This window comes from Tachyglossus aculeatus, chromosome X4 (assembly GCF_015852505.1).
Source record: "Tachyglossus aculeatus isolate mTacAcu1 chromosome X4, mTacAcu1.pri, whole genome shotgun sequence".
Taxonomy (NCBI): domain Eukaryota; kingdom Metazoa; phylum Chordata; class Mammalia; order Monotremata; family Tachyglossidae; genus Tachyglossus; species Tachyglossus aculeatus.
In genome coordinates, this window is record NC_052098.1 from 42,511,365 (window position 1) to 42,528,674 (window position 17,310).

Below are 17,310 nucleotides of genomic sequence, written 5' to 3' on the forward strand. Positions count from 1 at the left end.
AGGGCTGGTTTTAAATTCTGAACTCTGGAATAACTGAAACAGGAGCTTTGACCCAGAACAGTTCAGAACAAACATGCCTAAATTTTGATGCCCTTAACAAACAAGAGGTGTTGGATCTCAACAACCAAACAGCAGGTGGAAGACAAGAAGGCCTGGCTACTCTAATTTTGCCCATGTCATTGATTTACTGGGTGGTTTTGGACAAATCCCATCATGTCACTTGGCCTAATATTTCCCCACTCAAGTAAAAGGAGTGAACAGTCTCCCAAGCAGAAATCAATCAATTTGTGTGCAGAGCATTGTGCAGAGTGTGCCCCCTCATGGCAATCCAGGGCTTGGGGATCTAGGCCTGATACGCTCTGGTTATGCTCCAAAGAGGAATGAATCTAGGGTGCTGAAAGATGAGGTCGGCCCAGGGCTGGCTTTGTGGGTGATAAGACTGCCCAGCCAAGGCTCAAAATGGGGGCACCCACAGTCCTCCGCTGGGACACCATGATGCCTCCTGAAAGGGCACAGAGTAATCAAGAGAGTGAATGTTGAAAAGAATGAGCTGTGTAAAGTTGGGGAGGAAACCTGTTGGCCCATTTCTCCTACTATGTCAGACGGAAGAAGAGAGCTCAGCATTTTGGTTGCATATGGCATGTTAAAGGAATGCATGAGCCCTTTTTCTAGATTCTCATCTGACTGTCAAGGATCCCTGGACACTAACAGCACATGAGTGGCCAAGTTCTTTGAAAACCCTAGCTGATTAGAACAGTGCTTTGCACATAGTAAGTGCTTAATAAATGCCATCATTATTATTATTATTTATCGAACACTTACTGTGTTCAGAGCATTGTACTAAGCTCTTAGGAAAGTACACTACAAAAGTTAACGTGACCCGTGTCCACAAGGCAGGGATCACGTCTACAGGGCTGAACAGTCTACAGGAGGAGCTTAGAAGCCTATAGCTCTAAACAGAGCTGTAAGCTTTCTCTGGAGAGTCTCATAAGAGCAGAGTGAAACTTCCTAATACTGAATACTTCATCTCGGGGCCAGATATAGACAGGGTAAACCACCCAGTAGCTGAAATCCTGGTTCCAAAAATTATTTTGCATCTTTCCAGGCTTTTGAAACAGTCTTGACCAAGACATGTGCCCCCTTTTATTTTTTTTTTTTTACTTGAGGAATGCTGGAAGTCAACTTGTATCTGCTTCAAAATTCCAACTTTCCCCAGAAGGGATGAAAATTGAAACTTAACACAGAGACGTTTTTACCTGCTGGGGATTAAGTCTTCCCGCAAAGATGTTCACAAAATCTTCATCTGAGAGGGTGAAGGTTGCCTGAGTAGGAACTCTTGCTGGTCCTTGGTACACTTCTCCAGAGCCATTTTTTAGGTCAATAGCTAGGGAGAGGAAAGGAAAATAGAAAATTAGTGTATGTGGCTTTGCTTCTCTCTATGAGCATAAGCAGAAATATAAACTGTTGTGCTTCTGTGACTGATTTACCCATATCCAGATTTGGCAATTACTGCCATTTTGAAAACTCTTCACTACAACGCCTACTGCTTTGGATTTCTTTTTCCCAAAAAAGAGTCTAATGAAACACATGCCCATCCCTGAAAGAGGTCCACCAATTCTCTTTTTTTAGAGGTGCTGATTCTTTTTGTTATTTATTAGGTCTTAATCCCCCATTTTATAGATGAGGTATCTGAGGCATAGAGAAGTGATTTGCCCAAGGTCACACAGCAGACAAGTGGCAGAGCAGGGATTAGAACCCAGGTCCTCTGACTCCTGGGCCTGTTTTCTTTCCACTAGACCAACTGTTTCTCTCAGTTGGGTTCCAGCTAGAGCAGTGGGTGCAATCAACAAGTAGGCAGGTAAGTATGCAGAAAGAGCACGGGCTTGGGAGTCAGATGTCATGGGTTCTAATCCCCACTCTGCCATTTGTCTGCTGTGTGACCTTGGGCAAGCCACTTAACTTCTCTGTGCCTTAGTTACCTCATCTGTAAAATGGGGATTAAGACTGTGGGCCCCAAATGGGACAACCTGATTACCTTTATCTACTCCAGCGCTTGGCACATAGTAAGCGCTTAAATAGCACTATTATTCCCTCTAGACTGTAAGCCCGGTGTAGGCAGGGATTTTCTCTCTTCATTGCTGAATTGTACTTTCCAAGCACTTAGTACAGTGCTCTGCACACAGTAAGCACTCAATAAATATCACTGAATTAATGAATGACACTGTAAAGTGTACACAAGAATTTTGCGTTAGCAAATCTATTTACATCAGAAGTGACAGCAGCTCGAAGCCATAGGATTTGTAAACTCGGACAACAGGCTACAGTGTTTCTAAAGATGACAAACACTTGGAAAGACAGCAGATTTTCCATTTATAAGCCCTGTCATTCCCGTTTCAATGTGACAGTTGTGCTCTTGGAAACGCTTGTGTTATCAAAAAATAGTGCTGTGTCAACCATTGTTTTAGTGAGTAATGGAGAATTGGGAGAAGATAGTTTGCAAACAATTGAAAGACTACATCAACAGGGTTAGGGTTTAAATCATTGCCTAAGTGGTGTGATTGAAGACCCTTTCCAACAGGCCTGGAATGCAGGGAAGGAGGGACACTCCAATTACAAACTTCAGTCCCCAAACCACATTCCTTCCCTCTTTCAAAGTCCTCAAAAGCATCTCCTTCTGGAGGGCTTCCCTTTCCTGCCATTTTCTCAGCCATCTTAGTGCTCCCAGTTTATCTATTTATTTCATAGGGATTTCTTTTTCCGTTTGAAATAACAGTATTAAGATGGATAATAATACCCTGGTCTCTAGACTGTAAGCTTGCTGTGGGCAGGGAATGTGTCTGTTTATTGTTATATTGTACTCTCCCAAGTGCTTAGTACAGTGCTCTGCACACAGTAAGCACTCAATAAATAGGACTGACTGACTATATAGAGCTTCTTTCTCCAGGCACGCTCACAGTACTTATCCCATTTTTGCCCTCACAACAATCCTGTGAGGTAGGTGGAAAGGGCAATTATTACTAATTCCATTTTGCAGATAAGGAAACTGAGGGACAGAGAGGTGAAGTGACCTGGCAGCAGCTGGCAGAGTTCACACTCAAAGCTGGGTCCCACAACTTTTGCACTGGTGTCCTTCCACTGCCCAATGCTGATTCCCCACTTAATCAATCAATCAATGGTACTTACTGAGCACTTCCTGTGTACAAAGCACTATACTAAACATGGGAGAAAGTACATTACAACAGAGTTAGGAGGCACAATTCCTGCCCACAGCAAGTTTACAGTCCACAGGGAGAGACGGGCAATAGATTAGGAAATAGTAGACTATAAGAACATTTGCATAAATATTGTGGAGCTGAGGTGAGTATCCGAGTATTTAAGGAACACGGCCAAATTCATAATTGATGCAGAGGGGAGGATGGGGAAGAGAAATAAAGGGCTTAGTCTGGGAAGGCCTCCTGAAGGAACTATGATCTTAGGAAGGCTTTGAAGCTGAGGAGAGTAATGGACTGTCAGATTTAAGAGGGAAGGAGTCCAGTCCCAAGGGAGAACAAGGATAAAGGGTCAATGGTGGGTTAGATAAGATCAAGGTACAGTGAATAGATTGGTGTTAGAGGAGCGAAGTGTGTGGGCTGGGTTGTAGGAGAGCAGTGAGGTTAGATAGGAAGGGGAGAGCTGACAGTGTCTTAAGCTTATCGTAAGGAGTTTCTGTGTCAGTTTCTGTTCTCCCCGCTTCAGTCTATACTTCACTCTGCAGCCCGGATCATCTTTATACAGAAACGCTCTGGGCATGTCAGTCCTCTCCTCAAAAATCTCCAGTGGTTGCCTGTCAACCTACGAATGAAGCAAAAACTCCTCAGTCTCGGCTACAAGGCTCTCCATCACCTCGCCCCCCCTCCTACCTCACCTCCATTCTCTCCTTCTACAGCCCAGCCCGCGCCCTCCACTCCTCTGCCGCTAACCTCCTCACTGTGCCTCATTCTTGCCTGTCCTGCCATCGACCCCTGGCCCACATCCTTCCCCTGGCCTGGAATGCCCTCCCTCCACACATCCGCCAAACTATCTCTCTTCCTCCCTTCAAAGCCCTACTGAGAGCTCACTTACTCCAGAAGGCCTTCCCAGACTGAGCCCCCTTTTTCCTCTCCTCCTCCCCATCCCCCCTGCCCTACCTCCTTACCCTCCCCACAGCACTTGTATATATTTGTACAGACTTATTACTCTATTTTATTACATAATAATAATAATAATAGCATTTATTAAACACTTACTATATGCAAAGCACTGTTCTAAGTGCTGGGGAGGTTACAAGGTGATCAGGATGTCCCACGGTGGGCTCACAATCTTAATCCCCATTTTACAGATGAGGGATTGAGGCACAGAGAAGTTAAGTGACTTGCCCAAAGTCACACAGCTGGCAGTTGGAAGAGCCAAGATTTGAACCCATGACCTCTGACTCCAAAGCCTGGGCTCTTTCCACTGAGCCATGCTGCTTTACTATTCTATTTATTTTGTTAACGATGTGCATATAGCCATAATTCTATTTGTTCTGACGATTTTGACACCTTGACTACATGTTTTGTTGCCTGTCTCCCCCTTTTAGATTGTGAGCCCGTTGTTGGGTAGGGACCGTCTCTATATGTTGCCGACTTGTACTTCCCAAGCGCTTAGTACAGTGCTCTGCACACAGTAAGCGCTCAATAAATATGATAATTGGAATGAATGAATGAATATGGGACAGGAACAATTGGGACAGTTGTCCAACCCAACTACCTTGTATCTACCCCAGCACTTAATATAATGCCTGACACATACCAAGTGCTTAACAAATACAATGATTAGTGTGGCACAGTGGATAGAGCACGGGTGTGAGAAACAGAAGGTCATGGGTTCTAATCTTGACTCAGCCACTTGTCTGCTTTGTGACATTGGGCAAGCCACTTCACTTCTCTGGGTCTTGGTTACCTCATCTGTAAAATGGGGATTAAGACTGTGAGCCCCATGTTGGACAGGGACTGTATCCAATCCAATTTGCTTGTATCCACCCCACTGCTTAGTACAGTGCCTGGCACATAGTGCATAAAAAATCGCTATTATTATTATTATAGATGACTAGAGGATAATGCCAAGATTACAGGATTGTGAGACAGGGAGGATGGTGGTGCTGTCTATAGTGATAGGATAGTCATGGGGAGGACAGGGCTTGAGTGGGAAGATGAAGAGTTCTGTTTGGACATTTTTAGTCTGAGGTGATGGCAGGACATGCAAGAAGAGATGTCCTGAAGGCAGAAGGAAATGTGAGACTGCACAGAAGGAGAGACATCTGAGATGGAGAGGTAGATTTGGTAAGCACCTGCAAAAAGATGAGAGTTGAAGTCGTGGGAATAAATGAGTTCTCCAAGGGAGTAGGTGTTGAAGGAGAAAAGGGAACCCAGAACTGAACCTTGAAGCTAAAGAGTGTGAGGCAAAGGAGGAACCTGTGACAGAGAGTAAGAATGAGCAGCCAGAGAGATAGGAGGATAGCCAGGAGAGGAAAGTGCCAGTGAAGCCAGGGTTGGCTAATATTTCCAGGAGAAGGGGGTGGTCTACAGTGTCGAAAGAAGCTGAGAGGTTGAAGAGGAGAGGATGGAGGAGAGGCCATTGGATTTGGCAAGAAGGAGGTCACTGGTGACCTTAAAGAGGGCCATTTCTGTGGAGTGGAGGGGGCAGAAGCCAGATTGCATGGGGTGAAGGAAAGAGTTGGAGGAGAGGAAGTGGAAGCAGTGAGTGTACAGAACTCACTCAAGGAATTTGGAGAGGAATGGTAGGAGGAAGATGGGGCAATAACTGGCGGGAGCTGTGGAGACAAGGGAAGATTTTTTTTAGGCTGGGGAGACACGAGCAGGTTTGAAAGCAATAGGAAAGAAGCCATTAGAAAGTGAGTGGCTGAAGACAGTCATCAGAGAGGGAAGAAGGGAGGAAGGCAAATGCTTTGAGATTGCCAAATCCAACGGCTCATACTCTGTCCTAATCCTCCTCGACCTCTCAGCTGCCTTTGACACTGTGGACCACCCCCTTCTCCTCCACACGTTATCTGACCTTGGCTTCACAGACTCCGTCCTCTCCTGGTTCTCCTCTTATCTCTCCGGTCGTTCTTTCTCAGTCTCTTTTGCAGGCTCCTCCTCCCCCTCCCATCCTCTTACTGTGGGGGTTCCCCAAGGTTCAGTGCTTGGTCCCCTTCTGTTCTCAATATACACTCACTCCCTTGGTGACCTCATTCGCTCCCACGGCTTCAACTATCATCTCTACGCTGATGACACCCAGATCTACATCTCTGCCCCTGCTCTCTCCCCCTCCCTCCAGGCTCGCATCTCCTCCTGCCTTCAGGACATCTCCATCTGGATGGCCGCCCGCCACCTAAAGCTCAACATGTCGAAGACTGAGCTCCTTGTCTTCCCTCCCAAACCTTGTCCTCTCCCTGACTTTCCCATCTCTGTTGACGGCACTACCATCCTTCCCGTCTCACAAGCCCGCAACCTTGGTGTCATCCTCGACTCTGCTCTCTCATTCACCCCTCACATCCAAGCCGTCACCAAAACCTGCCGGTCTCAGCTCCGCAACATTGCCAAGATCCGCCCTTTCCTCTCCATCCAAACTGCTACCCTGCTAATTCAAGCTCTCATCCTATCCCGTCTGGACTACTGCACTAGCCTTCTCTCTGATCTCCCATCCTCGTGTCTCTCTCCACTTCAATCCATACTTCATGCTGCTGCCCGGATTATCTTTGTCCAGAAATGCTCTGGACATATTACTCCCCTCCTCAAAAACCTCCAATGGCTACCGATCAATCTGCGCATCAGGCAGAAACTCCTCACCCTGGGCTTCAAGGCTTTCCATCACCTCGCCCCCTCCTACCTCACCTCCCTTCTCTCCTTCTACTGCCCAGCCCGCACCCTCCGCTCCTCCACCACTAATCTCCTCACTGTACCTCGCTCTCGCCTGTCCCGCCATCGACCCCCGGCCCACGTCATCCCCCGGGCCTGGAATGCCCTCCCTCTGCCCATCCGCCAAGCTAGCTCTCTTCCTCCCTTCAAGGCCCTGCTGAGAGCTCACCTCCTCCAGGAGGCCTTCCCAGACTGAGCCCCTTCTTTCCTCTCCCCCTCGTCCCCCTCTCCATCCCCCCTTCTTGCCTCCTTCCCTTCCCCACAGCACCTGTATATATGTATATATGGTTGTACATATTTATTACTCTATTTATTTATTTATTTATTTATTTTACTTGTACATTTCTATCCTACTTATTTTATTTTGTTGGTATGTTTGGTTCTGTTCTCTGTCTCCCCCTTTTAGACTGTGAGCCCACTGTTGGGTAGGGACTGTCTCTATGTGATGCCAATTTGTACTTCCCAAGCGCTTAGTACAGTGCTCTGCACATAGTAAGCGCTCAATAAATACGATTGATTGATTGATTGATTGATTTGAGATAGTGAGAAGGGATGGGTTCAAGAAGCACAGGTAGGAGAGAAAAGGCAGGAGATCTTCTTTTGAAATAAATACTCCTGAGAAGGATGAGAGAGTCAGAGCGGGGGCCAGGGGAGGAAGAGACTAGAGAGGAACAGGAAATATTAGGGAGACAACACCTAAGGGTTTCAATTCTAATCGATGAAGTACGTGGCCTGGTGACTAGGGGCATGAGTTGGTCGGGGGGAGGGGGCAGGGGGTTTGAGGAGGCAGTTAAACATCTGAAACAGCTGTCATGGGCAAAGAGGAGACAATAGGATGGAGAAGTATCGTGGGTTGATGAAAGGGCAGAATTAAAGCAGGTTTCTGCCCACAGCGCTCCTCAGTTCGTGATGACACTGCTTAACCAAAAATGTGGATTTCAATGTACAAGGAAACTCAACATTCTACCTTAAAGCAAGGAAAAAGAGGACCATGATTTGCCTATGCAGATATTGATGAAAATGCAGTCATGGAAAGAAACGCTGATCATCCACAGTCCATATCTGGTTTTATTAGACTCACTCCCAGAACTATCATCGCAGGACAGGGATTGATGTTTTGCCACATGAACAGGGATGGGTCATTACAGCAGAATAGTAACTTCTGAAAATTTCTTTTCAGTTTTCCAGCGAATAGTATGTGACTCTGTGCTGTGTCCTTCATGGATCACAAGAAGGGGCTCTCAGCAGAGGACGCCGATTCTGTTGACCTTGTGAATTAAGTCAGTCTTATAATAGTGTTATAAATGACATTGGAAATCTTAGCCACAAATGTCATCTTGTCCCTCATAAACTCAGCAATTCTTCAAAAGAACTAGTTATGGAGTCCCATTTCCTACAGCAAATACCCTGCCAAATAACGTACTCTGAAATACCAACTGTCAACTATTTGCTGATTGCTCTGAAGAATGCTATGATAGGATGTGCTTTGCCAATTCAATTTTCTATTTTATAACTATCAATCTCATTCCTTTGTTTCTTCTTCACTCCCTAGTGTAAAAGCCAAACTTTGGACTAGATAAAGTTTCCCTGACATCTTTTCAAGGGGAAGAACAACTCGATTAAAGCAAGAAGCAGCTACTTTTGCCAAAGGTTAAAAAGGAAGACTTGGAGGATGTGGGGGATTTAAGCTCCCAGGCCCATGCTCTATCCACTAGATGATGATGCTTTCCATTTTTGTCTATCACTCAATCTCACTCTGACCAGGACTTTTTTCCAAAAGAGTTGCCCAATTCCTCATTAACCTGTGAGCCCGCGGTTGGGTAGGGACCGTCTCCATATGTTACCATCTTGTACTTCCCAAGCGCTTAGTACAGTGCTCTGCACACAGTAAGCACTCAATAAATACGACTGAATGAATGAATGAATAGGCAAGATGCAGGATACTGTGGCCTTCAACAGTTCCTAACTATTTGTCTTGTTGGTGGTAATCCTTTATTTTATCTTAAAATTGTTTCTCCTGTCCATTCTACCTTTGGCAAGTCTCTTCAGTTCCTAATACAGCAGGATATCTTAGTATCCTGCTATCACATATTCTCCCTGTATCACCACACAGCTTCAATGAATTCTATTAGTGGTATCTTGCCATCAGCTAACTTTTGCAGATATGGGTCATTGATTCAATTACTACCTGGTAGACAACTTCTAGAAGTAGTAGTGATATCTTCTCCAAGAGGCCTTCACAGACTAGCCCCCCCACCCCCATTTCCTCTTCGCCCACCCCCTTCTGCGGTGTCCTGACTTGCTCCCTTTGTTCTTCCCCCCTTTCATCCCCACAGCGCTTAAGTACATATCTGTTATTTATTTGTATTGATGTCTGCCTCCCCACTCTACACTGAAAGCTCATTGTGGGCAGGGAATGTGTCTGCTTACTGTTCTATTGTACTTTCCCAAGCACTTAGTACAGTGCTCTGCACACAGTAAGTGCTTAATAAACACATAATAGTATTTATTGAGTGCCAACATTATTGAGCGTGACTAGGTGTAATACACTGATTGATTTCAAATCTCTCTACTTTATATCTCCAACCACCATGTTGGCATTTCCATGCCACCTAAGCATTTAATAATGATGGCACTTACTAAGCGCTTACTATATGCAAAGCACCGTTCTAAGCACTGGGGTGGTTACAAGGTGATCAGGTTGTCCCACGGGGGACTCACAATCTTAATCCCCACTTTACAGATGAGGTAACTGAGGCACAGAGAAGTTAAGTGACTTGTCCAAAGTCACAAAGCTGACAATTGGTGGAGTCGGGATTTGAACCCATGACCTCTGACTCCAAAGCCCGTGCTCTTTCCACTGAGCCACGCTGCTTCTCTTTAAGTATTCAGTATTCAGTATTTAAGTATTTTAAGTATTCAGAACCCCCTGTAACATATATGTGCACAACTTCACACTCCATTGCATTCTCCAATCTGTAAATCATTTTAGTGTCTCCCCAGCTAGATAACAAGATCTTTGCGGGAAGGGATCATTCTATCAATTAACGGTATTAAGTGCTTGCTGGATACAGAGCACTGTACTGAGCAGTTGGGAGAGTGAAATCATCATCATCAATCGTATTTATTGAGCGCTTACTATGTGCAGAGCACTGTACTAAGCGCTTGGGAAGTACAAATTGGCAACATATAGAGACAGTCCCTACCCAACAGTGGGCTCACAGTCTAAAAGGGGGAGACAGAGAACAAAACCAAACATACTAACAAAATAAAATAAATAGAATAGATATGTACAAATAAAATAAATAAATAGAGTAAAAAATATGTACAAACATATATACATATCTACAGGTGCTGTGGGGAAGGGAAGGAGGTAAGATGGGGGGGATGGAGAGGGGGATGAGGGGGAGAGGAAGGAAGGGGCTCAGTCTGGGAAGGCCTCCTGGAGGAGGTGAGCTCTCAGCAGGGCCTTGAAGGGAGGAAGAGAGCTAGCTTGGCGGATGGGCAGAGGGAGGGCATTCCAGGCCCGGGGGATGACGTGGACCAGGGATCGATGGCGGGACAGGTGAGAGCGAGGTACGGTGAGGAGATCAGCGGTGGAGGAGCGAAGGGTGCGGACTGGGCTGTAGAAGGAGAGAAGGGAGGTGAGGTAGGAGGGGGCGAGGTGATGGAGAGCCTTGAAGCCCAGGGTGAGGAGTTTCTGCCTGATGCGCAGGTTGATTGGTAGCCACTGGAGATTTTTGAGGAGGGGAGTGATATGCCCAGATCGTTTCTGGACAAAGATAATCCGGGCAGCAGCATGAAGTATGGATTGAAGTGGAGAGAGACACGAGGATGGGAGATCAGAGAGAAGGCTGATGCAGTAGTCCAGACAGGATAGGATGAGAGCTTGAATGAGCAGGGTAGCGGTTGGGATGGAGAGGAAAGGGCGGATCTTGGCAATGTTGTGGAGCTGAGACCGGCAGGTTTTGGTCACGGCTTGGATATAAACAAGTTGGCAGATGCAATTCCTACACGGAAGGACCTTACAACCTACTGGGGGAGACAGATGTTAAAATAAATTACAGATAAGGGGAAGAAGCAAATACAAAGATATGTACTTTTGGGGGATTGTGGAGGTGAAAAATCAATCAATCATATTTATTGAGCGCTTACTGTGTGCAGAGCACTGTACTAAGCGCTTAACACTGTACTTGTGTATCAAAGTGCCTAGGAACTACACACCTTGCCCTTGCACCCTTGATTCATGCCAACCTCAGTCCCACAGTACTTATGTAGAATAATAATAACAATAATTATAATAATGGCATTTGTTAAGTGCTTATTATGTGCAAAGCACTGTTTTAAGCGCTGGGGAGGATACAAGGTGATCAGGTTGCCCCATGTGCCTACCTCACCTCCCTTCTCTCCTTCTCCAGCCCAGCCCGCACCCTCCGCTCCTCTGCCGCTAATCTCCTCACCGTGCCTCGTTCTCGCCTGTCCTGCTGTCGACCCCCGGCCCACGTCCTCCCCCTGGCCTGGAATGCCCTCCCTCCCAACATCCGCCAAGCTAGCTCTCTTCCTCCCTTCAAGGCCCTATTGAGAGCTCACCTCCTCCAGGAGGCCTTCCCAGACTGAGCCCCTCCTTCCTCTCAATCAATCAATTGTACTTATTGAGCGCTTACTGTGTGCAGAGCACTGTACTAAGTGCTTGGGAAGTACAAGTTGGCAACACATAGAGACAGTCCCTACCCAACAGTGGGCTCACAGTCTAAAAGGGGGAGACAGAGAACAAAACCAAACATACTAACAAAATAAAATAAATAGAATAGATATGTACAAGTAAAATAAATAAATAGAGTAATAAATATGTACAGACATATATACATATATACAGGTGCTGAGGGGAAGGGAAGGAGGTAAGATGGGGGGGATGGAGGGGGGACGAGGGGGAGAGGAAAGAAAGGGCTCAGTCTGGGAAGGCCTCCTGGAGGAGGTGAGCTCTCAGTAGGGCCTTGAAGGGAGGAAGAGAGCTAGCTTGGCAGATGGGCAGAGGGAGGGCATTCCAGGCCCGGGGGATGACGTGGGCCGGGGTTCGATGGCGGGACAGGCGAGAACGAGGTACGGTGAGGAGATCTCCATCCCCCCTCCCTTACCTCCTTCCCTTCCCCACAGCACCTGTATATATGTATATATGTTTGTACATATTTCTTACTCTATTGTATTTGTACATATCTATTCTATTTATTTTATTTTGTTAATATGTTTGGTTTTGTTCTCTGTCTCCCCCTTCTAGACTGTGAGCCCACTGTTGGGTAGGGACTGTCTCTATATGTTGCCAACTTGTACTTCCCAAGCACTTAGTACAGTGCTCTGCACACAGTAAGCACTCAATAAATACGATTGATTGATTGATTGATGTGGGGCTCACAGTCTTGATCCCCATTTTACAGATGAGGTAACAGGCACAGAGAAGTGAAGTGACTTGCCCCAAGTCACACAGCTGACAAGCAACTGAGCTGGGATTTGAACCCATGACCTCCGACTCCCAAGCCCGTGCTCTTTCCACTGAGTCACGCTGCTTCTCTATATATGTATATATCCACCCTTTATGTTCATGTATGTCTAAACCCTCTAGACTGTAAGCTCCTCGTGGGCAGGGAACGGGTCTTCCACCTCTGTTATATTGCACTCTCACAAGTGCTTAACATAGTGTTTGATACAAGATAGATACAAGCTAATCAGGTCGGACACAGTCCATGCCCCACATGGGACTCACACACTTAAAATCCCCATTTTACAGAAGAGGTAACTGAGGCACAGAGAGGTGAAGTGAGTAGCTGTACTAAGTGCTGGAGTGGATACAAGCAAATTGGGTTGGACAGAGTCCCTGTCCCACATGGGGCTAATAGTTTCAATCCCCATTTTACAGATGAGGTAACTGAGGTACAGAGAAGTGACTTTCCCAAGGTCACACAGCAGACAAGTGGCAGAGCCGGGATTAGAACTTGTGACCTTCTGACTCCCAGGACCGTGTTCTAGCCCCTATGCCATGCTACTTTCCACAGCAAACATCCCACAGCCTCGTACAGCAAACGTGGTTGTTGTTTATGCAGAGTTTGGTCCAAGTTTCACCTGGTATGTTGGAGGTAATGGACCCTGCTGAAAAGCACAGGCCAGGGATCCACTACACTCTCTCCTGTTCAGCCACCAACTCCAGGTTTATTGGAGTTAAGTCATCTTACACCATCTCCCCAAACGTATTTCCTTTCACTTCCAATTTTCGGGAAGACAGCTCTAGACTGTAGCTAACCGCAAAAATAGTGCTTTTAAAAGAAATGCGGTGGTATTATGATACTGATGCTTCCTTTTACTTCTCCCCTGGCTCCTTCATTACAGTCGAGGGACTCTCAAAATACAAGTTAAAGGCCAGCTTTGTTTAAAAAAAAAAATACCCTGGTCATAAATTCCAGAGACGTCACATAGATTTTCTAGGTGTCCAGTCTACTCTGGCTCAGTTCAAGCAAACGATATAGGAGAAAAAGCAGTTAGTTCTTAGACTATTGCTTCTTAAATCATAGTAGAGATTTTGAGTGCACTGGAAAACATTAACTTCTCTTCACATTTACATCTAGTTAATCAGCATTTCCCAGAAATAACATTTAGCTAAATCTTCCCATTTCAAAGGATTTCCCTTGGTGCATTCATTTAGGTTTAGGACAAACAAAATGCCTAGTGACCGGAATTTAATCATAGATGACTCACTACCCCAATGCTTCCTTCATTTCTCTCCTGGTATTAGCTAGGGATGTTCAACAGGTGAGGGGAAGAGAGGGAAGCAATCAGTAATGAGCTTCAGGCTCCAGAATGTTTTTCTAGGATTTACATTGTGGTCCAAAGCTGAGTAAAACAAGCCAAGGACTATTGCATCCAGGAACATATCTGAGAAACAAATTTAATCAAAGAAAGGGCCTGAAAGGCAGGAAAGAGAAAGTAAGCATGGTCAGAAGAGGCTTGGAAGAATCCATTTGATTAAAAGAACTAAATGGAGGCCTGGAGAAAAGAAAATGAAACCATTTAGAGCCCAGCAACATCAATGGTAACCCAAGTCTTCCTAGATGGATGGACGTCCGTGGCTTTGGAGAAAATAAGTTGGGAGTTCCAAAGTTTAGTCGAGGCATGGAGGTATTTCAGTTTCCATCCCTTGTGTTTTTCTGGATATACGTTTGTCCTGTCGGTGCTCATATTATAAATTTAAATTTCACCTTCAGAGACAATAATGTTTGAAAGGCTAAACCATTATTTTGCCTTCTTTGGCATTGTTTCCGCAAATGTTATTTGTTAACATGAAGCCCTAATGAAAAGATCCTAGGTGACTTCAACACTGAGTTGCATTTGCTTGTGTAGAAATTCACTTTACCTCAAGATCAGAAAAAAATTCCTAAGCAAGCCTTCCCTTGAGAAGCAAACTCAGAAGGACACATGTAAATCCCTCCAAAAAAAAATGAACCTGCTCTTAACAGTCTATTAGGATACGGTAGATTACGATGCCTTTCAGTGAAGAAGCTAGAGCCATATGACAAGGCCTCAGTTGAAGAGGAAAATTCTTGCCACTGCTATGTAAAGGTGTAGCTTTATTTATTTAAAAACTTTCTCAGAATTTGAGACTCTCAAAAGACCACGGCAGCCATGACTGGTAGAACTCTGCATTTTCAACAGTAACTTGATCAATGAAATAAGAGTACTGTGAATCTGCTGGCTCTTTTTCCTCATTTGCTCGTGTCATTTCATCTCCCCGTGTGGGCTGGCACCTGGAATGCCACTGTGTCTTCACTGCCAAATTCTTGCAATAAAGCAGAATGGGTCTCCTTAAGAAGAAGAAGAAGAATCATAATGATAATTATAGTACTTGGTTAAGCACTTACTATGTGCCAAGCACTGTACTAAGCGCTGGGGTGGATACCAGCAAATCGGGTTGGACATAGTCCCTGCCCCTCTTGGGGCTCACAGTCTTAATCTCCATTTTCCAGATGAGGTAACAGACACAGAGAACTTAAGTGACTTGCCCAAGGCCATACAGCAGATAAGGAGTGGAGCCAGAATTAGAACTCCTGACCTTCTGACTCCCAGGCCCGGGCTCTATCCACTATGCCATGCTGCTTCCCTTTCATGGCAGTTCCGCGTAGTTTTGGGGATTTGGGAGCTTACTGATGGAGTCTCCCTGTGACAAGTCTCGGTTCTGAAGCTTCAGAACCCACGAGGAGGAATCGGTTAGAGTGCACTGTACTTCCCAAGCACTTAGTATGAAATATTTAGTATGCCTACTGTGTGCAGAACTCAATAAATACCATCATTGATTGATTGCAAAATGCAATCTGCTGAAATGATCGCAGCACAGTGTTCACGCAATTATTTGGAGCACCACTAAGCAAGCAGGAGGTCGCCTTGATTGCTGTTGTGATCGTCCCAGGTCCATTTTTTGAAGGATTCCAGCTGGCCTTGTCCATCTTGTACCTTCACCACTGACAGCTTGGTCCCAGCAGGCAGACCCAAGAGGAGGGCCCACATCTTGCAATTCCGAGAGCAGGCCTCTTTCCACTGGACCGACAACAGAACTTTCTAAAACGGTCTTCCACCAGGGTCAAAATTTCCTGCAGTGGTATCGGACTCTTACCACACTCAACTAAAACATTCGCTTGGTCGCTTTTTTAAGCAGCTGCTCCTTACATCAACTCTTTTCATTTCAAATGGCAGTTCTAGCCAGGAAGGGTGACCATCTCATGCTCAAAGCACTAAGATTAGGTTAGCCCCAGGGAATCTTCCCGAAGGCATACGGCTTTCTTCGGAACACAGACTTGACTCCCCTGTAATAACTCCTTTCTTTCCCTGCCCTTAATGTACAGTAGTCTGAAAATGAACAAAAGCATTGACTTACTCCAGATGGCAGCAGTATTTCCATCCTTAGTGATATTCCACTGAAAGACAGCACTGACTTTTTTTACCAGTTCCTTTCCAATCTCTTTGATGCGCTGACCTATTACGTCAAAAACAAGGTTGCTCTGAAGCCCTTCAGCCTGGTATAAATGGACAGGAAATTGGATATGAAAAATTAACTGAAAAAGAAGGAACAATTATAGCACTTGAGGGAGGGGCCTCTCTTCCCAGTTTTCAAAACAAAAGACATCCGAATGCAACACGTCACGATTCTGTCGGATGGCTTTTCCCTGGCCCCGCCCCGAATCCAGGTTTGGGAATCCCTTCAAATGTTTACTTCCTGAAGTGATTTTTCATGGTCCTAAAAGTGGGCATCATCATTCCCCTGTTTAACTGCTAGTGGATGGCTAGGGATCCCCAGTCCACCCACTTTTCCCTAGCTCCTGGATGCTCTTCTTTGCTACCTACGCCAAGACAGTAGGCCACCAGAGGAGACACAATGAAAGCTGGAGAACCAGTCATTGGAGCCCTTTCTGATGTGGCTGGCCAACATCAGAAAGCTCTAGGTCTAGGGCCAGAGCAGCTTCCGGCCTTGATGTTTCTTACTCTTCGTTACTTTTCCCTGTCACTTGTTTTCCGATTCCTATTTGACAGAAGCCCCTGGCTTCAGTCCTCCAAACAGTGAAAGAAACAATCTGAATCACTGCTTCAAGAAAAAGGATGGTTTTACTGAGAAACTCTGCTGGCTTTTAATTTAGCATGCACTGTAGTTTATGGCAGAGAAGCCAAGAAGGCAGGACTATTTGGGGACAATAGCTCCATTATTTTGCTCAATTCAGTGAGAAACTCTAATCTGCTATGATCTTCCCAACATTTTGAGTACATCACCTAGAAGGACATCATTTTTCTGGCACCTGAGACCTTTTAAAAAAAATGATGTACACCCAACTTCTCCTGAGGTTACTGCTTCAGTGAATTAAATCATACTCTGATGGCATGGAATAATTTGTCTAGGATCCAAATTACCCAATTTATATGCAGAGAATAGCCTGGTACCAGAAGGATACTGTAAGTGCCACAATGTACTGGGTGGCTAGAGGAAACGTAAGGTATGTAGAAGGAAAATATAGGGATTTTAGGGGCTACACTGCATGGTTCCTTTAAACATCCTAGATGGAATGCTGCCTGCACCAGTGGTCTGACCCGCTAATGGCAGGATACAAGGTCTTATAACAAGTCTTAAATAATTCCCCCTTGAACTTCCAATTAATTTCACCAAGCAACTCTCAAGAATTAACCACCCTTCCCTTCTTCACAGAACCTGCAAGTTATAAGCCACTCAATGAAACCAGGATTCAGGATTGAATCAGGATTGAACCCAGGAATGAACTCAGTTCAAGACAAGGCTACTAAACAATCTCTACCCGTTGCGTTTGGCCCCACAGGGCCAAAGGCCACTATGCAACCTCTCAGTCACACT

General features: G+C 45.4%; 1 protein-coding gene across 3 annotated transcripts in view; it reads right to left on the reverse strand.

Moving 5' to 3' along the window:
* The window catches only part of HSD17B4 (hydroxysteroid 17-beta dehydrogenase 4), a 116,878-nt gene that overhangs the window by 893 nt on the left and 98,675 nt on the right, over window positions 1–17,310 (reverse strand). Inside the window, exons 22-23 of one of the 3 annotated variants that reach the window (XM_038769455.1) lie at window positions 15,832–16,009; window positions 1,257–1,384 (exon numbers count right to left, since the gene is read on the reverse strand). In XM_038769455.1, coding sequence (XP_038625383.1) covers window positions 1,257–1,384; window positions 15,832–16,009 — 306 coding nt within the window. Of the gene's footprint in view, window positions 1–1,256; window positions 1,385–15,831; window positions 16,010–17,310 lie in introns of those variants that run through there. The other 2 variants (XM_038769456.1, XM_038769457.1) reach the window with 2 other exon arrangements.